This window comes from Lagenorhynchus albirostris, chromosome 7 (genome assembly GCF_949774975.1).
Source record: "Lagenorhynchus albirostris chromosome 7, mLagAlb1.1, whole genome shotgun sequence".
Classification (NCBI taxonomy): Eukaryota; Metazoa; Chordata; class Mammalia; order Artiodactyla; family Delphinidae; genus Lagenorhynchus; species Lagenorhynchus albirostris.
In genome coordinates, this window is record NC_083101.1 from 8637679 (window position 1) to 8653482 (window position 15804).

Consider the following 15804-nt stretch of genomic DNA (forward strand, 5'->3'; position numbering starts at 1 on the left):
TAGATGCAGAAAAAGCTTTTGACAAAATTCAACACCCATTTATGATAAAAACTCTCCAGAAAGTAGGCATAGAGGGAACTTACCTCAACATAATAAAGGTCATATATGACAAACCCACAGCCAACATCGTTCTCAATGGTGAAAAACTGAAACCATTTCCTCTAAGATCAGGAACAAGGTAAGGTTGCCTACACTCACCACTCTTATTCACTACAGTTTTGCAAGATTTAGCCACAGCAATCAGAGAAAAAAAAGAAATAAAAGCAATCCAAATCAGAAAAGAAGAAGTAAAACAGTCACTGTTTGCAGATGACATGATACTATACATAGAGAATCCTAAAGATGCTACCAGAAAACTACTAGAGCTAATCAATGAATTTGGTAGAGTAGCAGGATACAAAATTAATGCACAGAAATCTCCTGCATTCCTATACACACTAATGATGAAATATCTGAAAGAGAAATTAAGGAAACACTCCCATTTACCACTGCAACAAAAAGAATAAAATACCTAGGAATAAACCTACCTAAGGAGACAAAAGACCTGTATGCAGAAAACTATAAGACACTGATGAAAGAAATTAAAGATGATAAAAACAGGTGGAGAGATATACTATGTACTTGGATTGGAAGAATCAACATTGTGAAAATGACTATACTACGCAAAGCAATCTACAGATTCAATGCAATCCCTATCAAACTACCAATGGCATTTTTCACAGAATTAGAACAAAAAAATCACACAATTTGTATGGAAACACAAAAGACCCAGAATAGCCAAAACAATCTTGAGAAAGAAAAACAGAGCTGGAGGAATCAGGCTCCCGGACTGCAGACTATACTACAAAGCTACAGTAATCCAGACAGTATGGTACTGGCACAAAAACAGCAATATATATCAGTGGAACAGGATAGAAAGCCCAGAGATAAACCCACGCACATATGGTCACCTTATCCTTGATAAAGGAGGCAAGAATATACAATGGAGAAAAGACACCCCCTTCAATAAGTGGTGCTGGGAAAAACTAGACAGCTACATGTAAAAGAATGAAATTAGAACACTCCCTAACACTATACACAAAAATAAACTCAAAATGGATTAAAGACCTAAATGTAAGGCCAGACACTATAAAACTCTTAGAGGAAAATATAGGCAGAACACTCTATGACATAAATCACAGCAAGATCCTTTTTGAGCCACCTCCTAGAGAAATGGAAATAAAAACAAAAATAAACAAATGGGACCTAATGAAACTTAAAAGCTTTTGCACAGCAAAGGAAACCATAAACAAAATGAAAAGACAACCCTCAGAACGGGAGAAAATATTTGCAAATGAAGCAACTGACAAAAGATTAATCTCCAAATATACAGGCAGCTCTTGCAGCTCAATATCAAAAAAACAAACAACTGAATCCAAAAATGGGCTGAAGACCTAAATATACATTTCTCCGAAGAAGATATACAGATTGCCAACAAACACATGAAAGGATGCTCAACATCACTAGTCATTAGAGAAATGCAAATCAAAACTACAATGAGGTATCACCTCACACCAGTCAGAATGGCCATCATCAAAAAATCTACAAACAATAAATGCTGGAGAGGGTGTGGAGAAAAGGGAACCCTCTTGCACTGTTGGTGGGAATGTAAATTGATACAGCCACTATGGAGAACAGTATGGAGGTTCCTTAAATAACTAAAAATAGGACTACCATACGACACAGCAATCCCACTACTGGGCATATACCCTGAGAAAACCATAATTTAAAAAGAGTCATGTACCACAATGTTCATTGCAGCACTCTTTACAATAGCCAGGACATGGAAGCAACCTAAGTGTCCATCGACAGATGAATGGATAAAGAAGATGTGGCACATATATACAATGGAATATTACTCAGCCATAAAAAGAAACGAAATTGAGTTATTTGTAGTGAGGTGGATGGACCTAGAGTCTGTCATACAGAGTGAAGTAAGTCAGAAAGAGAAAAACAAATACCGTATGCTAACACATATATATGGAATCTACAAAAAAAAAATGGTTCTAATGAACCTAGGGGCAGGACAGGAATAAAGACACACACGTAGGGAATGGACTTGAGGACATGGAGAGGGGGAAGGTTAAGCTGGGACGAAGTGCGAAAGTAGCATTGACATATATACACTATCAAAAGTAAAATAGATAGCTAGTGGGAAGCAGCTGCATGACACAGGGAGATCAGCTCGGTGCTTTGCGACCACCTAGAGGGGTGGGATAGGGAGGGTGGGAGGGAGACGCAAGAGAGGGGATACGGGGATATATGTATATGTACAGCTGATTCACTTTGTTATAGAGCAGAAAGTAACAGAACATTGTAACGCAATTATACTCCAATAAAAATGTTTACAAAAAAATGTGGCTGCCCTGAACCGAGATGCTGAAGTGTAAAATACATACCAGATTTCAAAGACAGTACTGAAAAGAAAAGGAAATTATCTTAATTGTTTTTAATATTGATTACATGTTAAAATGATAATATTTTGGATATATTGAGTTAAACAAAATAAACTATTGAAATTCATTTCATTTTTTACTCACTTTTTAAAATATGGCCCCTAGAAAATCTTAAATTCCATATGTAATTCTACACACTTGCTATCACCAGAAGAAGCCACTTACTTCATTTCACTAAACATCCATGAACATCCTAGATATCTTTCCAAGTCAGAATACAGATTGGTATCAGTCTTTTTAACAGATGATTAGCAGCGTATTGACACATTCCTGATGGACTTCTTTTTACACTTTTACAAGCAATCCTACAGTGAACAGCCTTCTGTATACAGCTTCTTGGGCAGCCACACCTCATTGCTAACTCATATTTGCCTCCTGTCCTCTAAAATCGTAGCTCTAGAGACAACCACATGTGTGGTTCAGACTTTCCAACACCTCTACACTTGCGTGCTGCTTTAAAATTTTTTTCCCCAGGAAAACCAGCAGTGAGTCTCACTGTACAGGCCAAATCTCCTGATTTTCCTACAGCATGGTTTGTCAGACTTCATCTCTGTTCAGATCTTCAGCTCTGGAAACCAGACAGCCAAATATAATTTCTCATATTAACCTTCTAAAGCAAAACTAATTTGACTATTGTCTTCCTCCAAGGAAGGAATCTGGTTTGTATTAACTCAAACTCTTAGTGAATAATAAAAGTTGTTTTTTTCCCTTCTCTTAGGAGAACAGACATAATATGAAAATTAATTTTCTCTGTTGGCCCTAAGAGCCCATTATGTCAGCCCAATACAAGATAGCTCCCAATAGCCTTTCTCAGGAAGACTGCTGTTTTTCCAAAAGAAAATTGACAGCTGCAGATCTATTTGTGATTAAATACTTAAGGGCCTGACACAGAAAAAAAGAATAATGACATAATATAGAGGGACAAAGGCTGTGAAAACAGCTCACATTAAAATGCTTGTTTACAAGCATGGGGGGGGGGGGAAAAAGCCTCCTGAAAAAAAAAGAAAAAGAAAAAAAAATCTAAGAATCTAAGAGTCAGGAGAAACATAAGGAAGAAGAAAAGAAGGCAACCAAATGCATAATGGATAACTGTTCTTTTCTGATTCTGTCTTGGCCTGGAAAGCCATCTTTAGGAACACGAAAGCGTTTGTCTTGGCATCAAATTTGTTCTCACAAGGCGTGGGTTATATGCATTACTAATAAGGAAGCCGCTATGTAGGAAGCAATATCTGGGAAAGTGGAAAATATGTTTTCCATTTGTAATTCAAAATCTTGTGTCTATGTAGGGCTCTTCCCTCCCTGTGGCTAAACATAGTAAGCATAATTTAACCACTCAACTAAGGTAGTCTTTTACAATGAGTACTAAAAAATGCAGAAATCCCATTCTGTGATTCTAGGGTGACATCTGGGTATCTGTAATTTGGAAAGCTTCCCAAATTTAATGGCACTGTTTTTGGGCAGGGGGGCAATCCAGTATCCATTCCCCTTCTTCTGGTAATAGTAATATGATTTTTCCTTTGGGGAATCCCTTCCTTGTGGTCTCTATGAAGTGATCTAACCCCTCAGTTCTGGGTTGGGCACATGACCCAGGCCCAGCCAATTAGCATGTTTTACCCCCCTCTGGCCAAAATGACTGGTTCACAGATGAGCAAAGAACCCAAGAGATCCAATGAATGTCAAGCCTGGGACGTGCTCTAGAACCTTTGAGAAAGAGGTAATATCTTTCTGCTGGGATTATCCATTGATAGAAAGTAATCATGGACTCATTAATTTTCTTTGCCTCCAAGAGGAAAGACCTTGAGGACAAGGTCAACCCAGAAAATGAAGAAAGATTACTGATGACATTATTTGAGCACCTGGATCTAACCTCTCCTAAAGCTTGGTCTCCCCCAGCATTCTGCAGTTGCATGAACTGATGATTCTCCTCTGCTTGCCATTCATAGCCTTTGATAATCTTTAAAAAAATTTTAACAACTGGTAAGGCACTAATCAGAAAAGGTGCAATGTGTTACTTGTCCTGCTTGTAGCTGAAGGAGAACTGTTCAATGGTGATTACAACTGAGTAGCCAGGAGTAGGAATCACTTGACCACAATCCAAGCCACCACTTTTCACCTGGTATCAGAGCCACAGGCATTGCCTACTGCAAGTGGCTATGAAAGCAGAATTATGAATGATGGCTGGTAAGTATAATGAGGCAAGATTTGACTTCACTATTAGGGAAAGATAACAGAGTTGCCCAATAACAAAAAGGCTTGCAGTACTGGGTTCCCTGACCTTAGATGTAATAAGCAGAAGTTGGATGACCAGCTGCAAGTGTTGTTGTAGAAAAGATTCCTGTATTATCCTAGAGGAGTGGTTTTCAAAATATGTCCCTGAGCCAGCAGTACTGGCATTACTTTTGAGCTTGTTAGAAATACAATTCATAGACCCACCCTGACCTAGGAAATCAGAATCGGGGGGTGGGGAGGGGCAGAAAACAGTCTTAAGAAGCCCTCCTGGTGATTCTCATATATGTCAGGTTTGAGAACCACTATATTAGACTTGAGAGCACTGGTTCTCAAACACAGTTTCCTAAGCCCCCAGCCCCAGAGATTCTGACTGAGTAAATTTAGGGTTGGGCTTGAAAATTTGCATTTCTAACAAGTTCCCAGGTAATGCTGACGCTGCTGATCCGGGGACCACACTTTAAGTACCACTGTCTGAGAGGTTGACCTAAGAGATGTCTAAAGTTCCATTCAATGTTGAGATTCTCTGATACTGAGGATTTACGCTGCAAATCCAGTCCTACTACGTAACCCTGTTAATGCTTTGATTCACATGTGGTCTGGCTCCACGAAGTGTTGCAGCCAAAATGACACCGCTCAGCAAGAGAGGAGTACTTTAAAATAACTCAGGTTCATCACAAAGTCACAAAAGATAACAGATATATTTCTTAAAATATATCTTAGAGCAACAAAAACAATAGGGAAACCTATTAGCCACACTCAGACAAAGTAGGTGTTTCTGCACCCCCTACAGGTTTTTAGTCAGGCAGTCCTAACCAGTGCCCTATGGACCTATTGTGCTTTGCCTCAATCCCTCTTTTCCTAAATCTACAGCTCAAAAAACTACAAGAAAGCAAGGCAGGACCTTGCTCTGAGGACAGGGGAGGAGGAAAAACTGAATGGGCAAAGCTAGAATTTTAATGAGGCATGGGAAGGGAAAAGTTGAGAACCTTCACATAAACATTAATCATTTTTGTCCATAACAGTTATGATTTAGTAATGCTTTGTGCCAGACACTGTTTTTAGCACTTTGCACAAATCAGTTCACTTAAAGCTCACATCAATATTGTGAGAGCGGTGTTACTGTCATTTTACAAATGAGTTAACCAAGGCTCAGAGGGGTTAATCAACTTGTCCAAGGCCACACACACAGCAAGAGAAAAGTCAGAAACCTGAGCCCAGGTCTGTGTCGCTCCAAAGCCTTTGTTCTCGAACACAGCCTGATATGCCTTCCTACAAAATGAGGACAAACACATCTAGGTCAAGCGGCTTCACAGCATCAGCGTCTGGCCCTTCGGCCTCCAGGTTTCCCAGCTAGTCCTCCTCACTGCCACCTGCTCGGAGGCCTCTTGCCTGGGCCCCTCCTTGCTCCTTTGTGTTCATTATGTGTTGTGTCTGCCTGCCAGTTGTCGGAGCTGATACAGCACTGGTCCCCAACCCCCAGGCCGCAGACCGGTTTTGGTCCTTGGCCTGTTAGGAAGCAGGCCACACAGCGGGAGGCGAGCGGCAGGCGAGTGAGCAAGGCTTCATCTGCTGCTCCCTGTCACTTGTGTTACCACCTGAACTATCCGCCCCAACCCTAGTCCGTGGAAAAATTGTCTTCTACGAAGCAGGTCCCTGGTGTCAAAAAGGTTGGGGACCACTGTGATACAGGATAGTCAGCAAAGACAGTTGCCATCCTGAAATAATGCCTTTTTTGCCTTGATGTCACCAAGATGATTGAGTAAATATGGTTAAACCAGATTCTGAAAGGCCCTAAACACAAGGCAGTGGCATTTAAACTTGACACAATAGGAAATGAGAAGTAGTGGAGGACTTTTGGAGTAAGGGAGGCTAATCTGGCAACACGCCCACAAATTAGGCCAAGGCTCTCTCCCCTGGCTGTCCATCACAATCACCTGCATCCCACACCCCATTACCACCCTGGACTTCCTGGAACAATAGGCCTGGAGGAGGGACCCACACACTTGTATGGTTAAGATGTTTCACAGGTGACTGTTCTTCGTTGGCCCTAAAAGTCCACGATGTCAGCCCAAAACAAGACAGCTCTTAATATTTCTCACTTAAAAGTGAGATGATTTGGATTAATGGATTAAAGAGGTAATTTTTTTTTAAAGCAACAGAAACATTAGGAGAAACTGTAGATGAACATTTATCTTTTTAAGTCAGGGAGGCCTTTTCTAACTAAGCATAAACAGGAGGAATAAATTAGTAGATTTGACTAAACTTAAAAAAAATGATAATAAAGTCTATCAAAAAAACACCATAAAGAAAGTTAAAAGGCAAATAATGAAGTGCAAAAAATATTTGCTACAGAAGGTGGAGTCAAGATGGCAGTGTGGGAAGACATGGAGTTAGTGTCTCCCCACAACTAGGGCGCCTGCCGGCCGCTGGTGGGAAACTATGACATCCAAGGAGATGGGAAGAACCCCAAAGTGAACTGGTAGGACACAGAGGGACAGAGGCGGGAGGAGAAGTGGAGGCCAGACAGGATCTGAACCCCTGAGGCTGGGGAGATCAGGAGAGGCAGGTATGAGGGGCCCTCCCAGGCCAGAGGAGCAGGAGAGGAGAAGAGTGCATCTGCCCCGCCCACTTGAGCCCAAGGAGCCTGCTGGGCTGCCTGGTGAGGTCCCCTGCCCTCTGAGACCAGGGGTGGGGGGCACGACTGGGCCCCTTCTGTTTCTTGAGCCTAAGACCCACCCCCCACAGTCCCCAGGGCCTTTTCCAGCCCCGTGGGTCCTAAGCATAGGCCCTGCCCACCACCCAAACCTTGCAAAAAAATATGCCACACATGAAGGAGCAAGGTAAAAACCTACAAACTAAATAGATAAAGAGGAAATAGGCAATCTACCTGAAAAAGAATTCAGAGTAATGATAGTAAAGATGATCCAGAATCTCGGAAATAGAATGGAGGCACAGATTGAGAAAACACAAGAAATGTTTAAAAAGATCTGGAAGAACTAAAGAACAAACAAACAGAGATGAACAGCACAATAACTGAAATGAAAAATACACTAGAAGGAATCAATTACAGAATAACTGAGGCAGAAGAACGAATAAGTGAGCTGGAAGACAGAATGGTGGAAATAACTGCTGAGGAGCAGAATACAGAAACAAGAATGAAAAGAATTGAAGACAATCTCAGAGACCACTGGGAGAACACTAAATGCACCAACATTCGAATTATAGGGGTCCCAGAAGAAGAAGAGAAAAAGAAAGGGACTGAGAAAATATTTGAAGAGATTATAGTCGAAAACTTCCCTAACGTGGGAAAGAAAATAGTCACCCAAGTCCATGAAGCACAGAGAGTCCCATACAGGGTAAACCCTAGGAAAAACACACCAAGACACATATTAATCAAACTAACAAAAATTAAATGCAAAGAAAACATATTAAAAGGAGCAAGGGAAAAACAAAAAATAACATACAAAGGAATACCCATAAGGTTATCAGCTGATTTTTCAGCAGAAACTCTGCAGGCCAGAAGGGAGTGGCAGGATATACTTAAAGTGATGAAAGAGAAGAAACTACAACCGAGATTACTCTACCCAGCAAGGATCTCATTCAGATTCAATGGAGAAGTCAAAAGCTTTTCAGACAAGCAAAAGCTAAGAGAATTCAGCACCACCAAACCAGCTTTACAACAAATGCTAAAGGAACTTCTCTAGACGGGAAACACAAGAGAAGGAAAAGACCCACAAAAGCAAACCCAAAACACTTAAGAAAATGGTAATAGGAACATACATAGATAATAGCCTTGTAAATGGATTAAATGCCCCAACCAAAAGACACAGACTGGCTGAATGGATACAAAAACAAGACCCATATATATGCTATCTACAAGAGACCCACTTCAGACCTAGGGACACATACAGACTGAAAGTGAAGGGATGGAAAAAGATATTCCATGCAAATGGAAATCAAAAGAAAGCCAGAGTAGCAATACTTGTATCAGATAAATAGACTTAAAATAAAGACTGTTACAAGAGATAAGGAGGGACACTACATAATGATCAAGGGATTCATCCAAGAAGAAGAAATAACAATTAAATGCTTATGCACCCAACATAGAAGTACCTCAATACATAAGGCAAATGCTAATAACCATGAAAGGAGAAATCGACAGTAACACAATAATAGTAGGGGACTTTAACACCCCACTTACACCAATGGACAGATCATCCAAACAGAAAATAAATAAGGAAACACAAGCTTTAAATGACACAATAGACCAGATAGATCTAATTGATATTAATAGAGCATTCCACCCGAAAGTGGCAGAATACACTTTCTTCTCAAGTGCACATGGAACATTCTCCAGGATAGATCACATCTTGGGTCACAAATCAAGCCTTGGAAAATTTAAGAAAGTTGAAGTCGTGTCAAGCATCTTTTGTGACCACAATGCTATGAGATTGGAAATCAGTTACAGGAAAAAAAAACTGTAAAAAACACAAACACATGGAGGCTAAACAGTGCACTACTAAATAACCAAGAGATCACTGAAGAAATCAAAGAAAAAATTAAAAAATACATAGAAACAAATGACAATGAAAACACAATGACCCAAAACCTATGGGATGCAGCAAAAGCAGTTCTAAGAGGGTAGTTTGTAGCAATACAATCTCACCTCAAGAAACAAGAAAAATCTCAAATAAACAAACTAAACCTACACATAAAACAACTAGAAAAGAACAACAAAGAAAACCCAAAGTCAGCAGAAGGAAAGAAACCATAAAGATCAGAGCTAAATAAAGGAAATAGAAATGAAGAAAACAATAGCAAAGATGAATAAAACTAAAAGCTGGTTCTTTGAGAAGATAAACAAAATTGATAAACCCTTAGCCAGACTCATCAAGAAAAAAAGGGAGAGGACGCAAATCAATAAAAATAGAAATGAAAAAGGAGAAGTCACAACTGACACTGAAGAGATACAAAGGATTTTAAGAGACTACTACAAACAACTATATGCCAGTAAAATGGACAACCAGGAAGAAACAGACAAATTCTTGGAAAGGTAGAATTTTCCAAGACTGAAACACCAAGAATTAGAAAATATAAACAGACCTATCACAAGTAATATTATTGAAACTATAATTAAAAATCTTCCAGCAAACAAAAGTCCAGGACCAGATGGCTTCACAGAAGAATTCTATCAAACATTTAGAGAAGAGCTAACACTGATCCTTCTCAAAGTCTTCCAAAATACAGCAGAGGGAGGAACACTCCCGAACACAATTCTACGAGGCCACCATCACCCTGATACCAAAACCAGACAAAGGTGTTACAGAAAAAGAGAACTACAGTACAATATCTCTGATGAACATAGATGCAAAAATCCTAAACAAAATACTAGCAAACAGAATCCAACAGCACATTAAAAGGATCATACACCATGATTTATCCCAGGGATGCAAGGATTCTTCAATATATGCAAATCAATCAATGTGATACACCACATTAACAAATTAAGGAATAAAAACTATATGATCATCTCAATAGATGCAGAAAAAGCTTTTGACAAAATTCAACACCCATTTATGATAAAAACTCTCCAGAAAATGGGCATAGAGGGACCCTACCTCAACATAATAAAGGCCATATATGACAAACCCACAACAAGCATCATACTCAATGGTGAAAAACTGAAAGCATTTCCACTAAGATCAGGAAAAAGACAAGGATGTTCACTCTTGTCACTTTTATTCAACATAGTTTTGGAAGTCCTAGCCACAGCAATCAGAGAAGAAAAAGAAATAAAAGGAATACAAATTGGAAAAGAAGAAGTAAAGCTGTCACTGTTTACTGATGATACGACACTATACATAGAAAATCCTAAAGATGCCATCAGAAAACTACTAGAACTAATCAATGAATTTGGTAGGGTTGGAAGATAAAAAATTAATGCACAGAAACCTCTGGCATTCCTATAAACCAACAACAAAAAATCAGAAAGAAAAACTAAGGAAACACTCCTACTTACCATTGCAACAAAAAGAATAAAATACCTAGGAATAAACCTGCCTAAGAAGGTGAAAGACTTGTACTCAGAAAACTATATGACGCTGAGAAAGAAATCAAAGATGACATAAACAGATGGAGAAATATACCATGTTCTTGGATTGGAAGAATCAATACTGTGAAAATGACTATACTACCCAAAGCAATCTACAGATTCAATGCAATCCCTATCAAACTATCTATGGCATTCTTCACAGAAGTAGAACAAAAAATTTTACAATTTATATGGAAACACAAAAGACCCCGAATAGCCAAAGCAATCTTGAAAAAGAAAAACAGAGTTGGAGGAATCAGGCTCCCTGACTTCAAACTATACCACAAAGCTACAGTAATCAAGACAGTATGGTACTGGTACAAAAACAGAAATATAGATCAATGGTACAAGGTAGAATGCCCAGAGAAAAACCCATGCACATATGGGTACCTAATTTACGACAAAGGAGGCAAGAACATACAATGGAGAAAAGACAGCCTCTTCAGTAGGTGGTGCCAGGAAAACTGGACAGCTACATGTAAAAGAATGAAATTAGAACACTCCCTAACACCATACACAAAAATAAACTCCAAATGGATTAAAGACTTAAATATAAACCAGGCACTATAAAACTCTTAGAGGAAAACGACTCTTTGACATAAACCACAGCAAGATCTTTTTTGACCCACCTCCTAGAGTAACGGAAATAAAAATAAACAAATGGGACTTAATTAAATTTAAAAGCTTTTGCACAGCAAAGGAAACCATAAACAAGACAAAAAGACAACCCTCAAAATGGGAGAAAATATTTGCCAATGAAACAACAGACAAAGGATTAATCTCCAAATATACAAACAGCTCATGGAGCTCAATATCAGAAAAACAAACAATCCAGTTAAAAAATGGGTAGAAGAAAAAAAAAAATGGGTGGAAGACCTATATAGACATTTCACCAAGGAAGACATATAGATGGCCAAGAGGCACATGAAAAGATGCTCAACATCACTAATTATTAGAGAAATGCAAATCAAAACTACAGTGAGGTATCACCTCAGGCCAGTCAGAATGGCTATTATCAAAGAATCTAGAAACAATAAATGCTGTAAAGGGTGTGGTGAAAAGGGAACCCTCCTGCACTGTTGGTGGGAACGTAAATTGATACAACCACTATGGAAAACAGTATGGAGGTTCCTTAAAAAACTACAAACAGAACTACCATATGACTCAGCAGTTCCACTATTGGGCATATTCCCTGAGAAAACCATAATTCAAAAAGAGTCATGTACCACAATGTTCATTGCAGCACTATTTACAATAGCCAGGACATGGAAGCAACCTAAGTGTCCATCGACAGATGAATGGATAAAGAAGATGTGGCACATATATACAATGGAATATTACTCAGCCATAAAAAGAAACGAAATTGAGTTATTTGTAGTAAGGTGGATGGACCTAGAGTCTGTCATACACGGTGAAGTAAGTTAGAAAGAGAAAAACAAATACCGTATGCTAACGCATATATATGGAATCTAAAAAAATTAAAAATAAAAATGGTACTGAGAACCTAGTTGCAGGGCAGGAATAAAGAGGTAGACATAGAGAATGGACTTGATGACATGGGTTGGGAGGGCGAAGCTGGGGCGAAGTAGAGTAGAATCGACATATATACACTACGGAACGTAAAATAGTTGGCTGGTGGGAAGCAGCAGCATAGCACAGGGAGATCGGCTGGGTGCTTTGCGATGACCTAGAGGGGTGGGATAGGGAGGATGGGAGGGAGGCTCAAGAGGGAGGGGATATGGGGACTTGTGTATGCATATGGCTGATTCGCTTTGTTGTGCAATAGAAACTAACACAGTATTGTGAAGCAATTATACTCCAATAAAGATCTATTAAAAACAAATTAAAGTAGCTGGAAAAAAAAAGTTGCTACATATTTGACAAAAAAATTAATTTCCTTAATAAATAAAAAGTGCTATTCAATAAGGAAAAGATAAATATTCCAAAGGAAAACTGGACAAAGTACATTATATATACTCATTTGAAGAAGAAATACAAATTATGAATAAACGTGAGAAAAAAGTTTCACCTCACTACTAAACATGGAAATTCAAATTAAAACAAGGTATCGCTTTGGCAAATGTTTATAAATGATAATGCCTAGCAGTGAGGATAAGAAAAAAAAGGCACGTTTATATGCTCTTGGGAGAACTATCAACTGGCACAACTTTCTGGTGGGCAGTTTGGCCTTATGCTTCAAAAACCTTTAAAGTGTTCATTTTCTGGGATCCAATAATCTCTATCACTTCTATGAATTTATCTTAAGGAGATGACTACCTCTTACAGACTCATACACAGACTAATGTACACGGATTCAATGTGTCTTTAGTACGAGTAGGAAACTGGTAATAAACTGCATGTACAATAATAAAGGATGGGTTAAATACATTGTCTTCCAACAAACTAATTATTTTTATAATCACAGAAACGGTAATCATTATTTCTATGGTTTATATAATAATATCATGGAGTGTTAAACAGAGGGAAACACCTTTGGAGGCTAAGAAGTCATTTAGTCTTTCAGGTGTAACATCATGAAGACAAAGGAGGAGGTGGTAAAAAGTGAGAGTTCAGAGGAAGAGAGAAATTTTCTAAACCAGTGCTGCGCAATATTGGAAACATTAGTCATATGTGGCTATTTAAATTTAAAGTTAAATAAAATTTAAAATTCATTTCCTTAGTTGCATGAGCCATATTTCAAGAGCTCAATACCCACAGGCGGCTAGTGGTTACAGTATCAGACAGGATGGACTATAGAATGCCTCCGTTATCACAGAAAGTTCTATTGGACAGTGCTGCTCTACACATTCTACCTCAGGCCTGGATCCAGCTTTTGACTCATCTCTTCAGCCTCATCTCTTGGTGCACTTTCCATCCTTCATGCTCCAGCAACAAGAGTGTAAGCATCAGAAGGGCGGAGACCATATTTGCCTGGTGCTCCCGGTCTAGTGGGGAAGAGGTGTTATCCGGGTAATTATACACAGTGGTGTGTGGACTAGCAGTCAATGTGTAGATTGTTGATACAGCACAGAGCTCAGGCCGGGGTTCAGGGAAGACTTCCCAGAGGAGGGGTCGGCGTTACCCAAAAAGTAAAGACAAGACTATTCTAAGTAGAGAAAAGAGCATGGTATGAGTAAAGGCACAGATGAGAGATAGCACAGCATAAGGGAATAATTACCAGCTGGTCAGGCATTTATTTATTCAAGAGATAGTAAATACCTGTGATGGGCCAGGCCTGAGCCAGCCTCCGAGGACAGAGCAGTGAACAGCTATGGTCCCTGTCCTCAGGATGCTTATACTGTCATCAGGTACTTCTGAAGCACCAAGGGTGAGGTGAGGTGACAAGGGCCTGGCATCTCATAGTAAGGGTCCTGTTTTTTATCCTAGCAATTGAACCCTCTTTTCTGCCACAGGGAGGGCCAGAGTCCCACTTCCTATCTTTCTCCCCTTCCTCTGCCCCAGTCTCCATCGCGGCCCTGGGAGATGGAGAGCTCCTGGGAGGGGGGAGGGGAGGTAAGGCATGGGAGGGGCACAGTGGACAGTGCAGTAAGACTCTTCCAGCGGCCAATGAGAATGTGGATTTGAGACGTGGAAGAATAAAGATGGGAAGTGTAGTTGGGGGGCTGCTGGAGTATTCTAGAAGGGACCAGGGACTGAAAAATGGGAGGGCCCACTTCAGCGACGTTGGAGCGGGAGAAGACACTCCAAGTTAAGGAAATGCCCTCTGAGGGAAGGAATCTCGCCAAGCAGAGGGAGCGCCACCGAGCGCGGCGGGGGAGGGCGTGTCTTCCGGGCAAGGTTCCAGGGAGAAGAAGGACCCGGACACATCAGGCGAGTTCCCCAAGCCAAGGAAGCGGGCGGGAGGGGCACGGGCACCCCTGGCAGAGGAACGGCATCGGCGGGTCAGAGGGGCAGGAGGGGCCGGGCATGTCGGGGGCCACCGGCCAGGATGGGCGGGGCCATGAGGCAGCAGGTGTGCGTTACCTGGGGAGCCAGGCTAGGAAGGCTGGAGCTGGCCTGGGTCCTGGGGCAGCTCAGAGGGACTCCCCGGTGAGGGAGACCTACCTCCCTTGGACTTTAGGGGGGCTATTTCCCGACCTTGTCCTTGAGCATTTACAAGAGGCGGGCAGGGCAAATTCTCCACAGCCCGAAATCCGCCTAGAGCCACGGCTTTGCTCGGGGCCTGACAAGGGACCGACGCTTTGGGGGCGTCTCAACGACGCTTTGGACCCGTCCAGTCGGGTCTGGATTCCCGACTCCCGTCAGGTGCTTCTCTGGGGCAACCCCCTCCCGCACCTGCCGCTCGGACAGCCCAGCCCCCTTCGACTCCCGGCCGCTGTGCTCAGGCTCCTCGCCAGATCTCTTCAGACCACCACCCCAGCCGAGACCCCTCCCCCCGCCGCGACCTCGCGGCCCTCGGTCCCCTCAGACGGCCACCCCCCACGTGGCCGGCTCCCCACTTCTGCCCCTCCCGGCCGCACCCCTCCCTGGCTGCTGTACCTGGGGCTCTCGAAGCTGCACCCCCTGCGCCGCAGCGCCGCCCTCTTCTGCCGCAGGAGCGCAGCGGCCGCCCCGCCGGGCTCTGGCTCCATCGCCCCGGGCGGGGGCCGCGGGCTCGGGCGCACTCGGGTGGGCTCGGGCCTCGGCGGGGCTCGGCGGGCCGCTCGGCTCGCGCGCCGCAGCCCACACCCCGCCCCGCGCGCCTCTGCCCGGCCTAGGCCCCGCCCTGGCTCCGCCCCGATCTTCGGTCCGGCCGCTCCGTGCCTCTCGGCGGGATCTAGGCCCCGCCCTGGACACGCCCTAAGGCTCAGTCCCGCCCACTCTGTGCTCCTCAGCCAGGTCCAGACCCCGCCCAACCCCGCCCCGAACTGCGGCCCAGCCCACTCCGCGCCTCTCAGCCAGGTCCAGACCCCACCCCAGCTCCGCCCCGCACTCCAGCCACGCCCCTCCCGCACAGACCTCGCGGGGTTCCCTGTGTGGGCTGTCAGC

General features: G+C 42.3%; 1 protein-coding gene across 1 annotated transcript in view; it reads right to left on the minus strand.

Moving 5' to 3' along the window:
- Positions 1–15450, minus strand: part of GARNL3 (GTPase activating Rap/RanGAP domain like 3) — a 154332-nt gene extending 138882 nt beyond the window's left edge. The window contains exon 1 of the mRNA XM_060154318.1: positions 15316–15450. Within this exon, the coding sequence (XP_060010301.1) occupies positions 15316–15407 (92 nt within the window). The 5' untranslated portion in view covers positions 15408–15450. The remainder of the gene's footprint in view (positions 1–15315) is intronic.
- Positions 15451–15804: the final 354 nt, after the last annotated feature.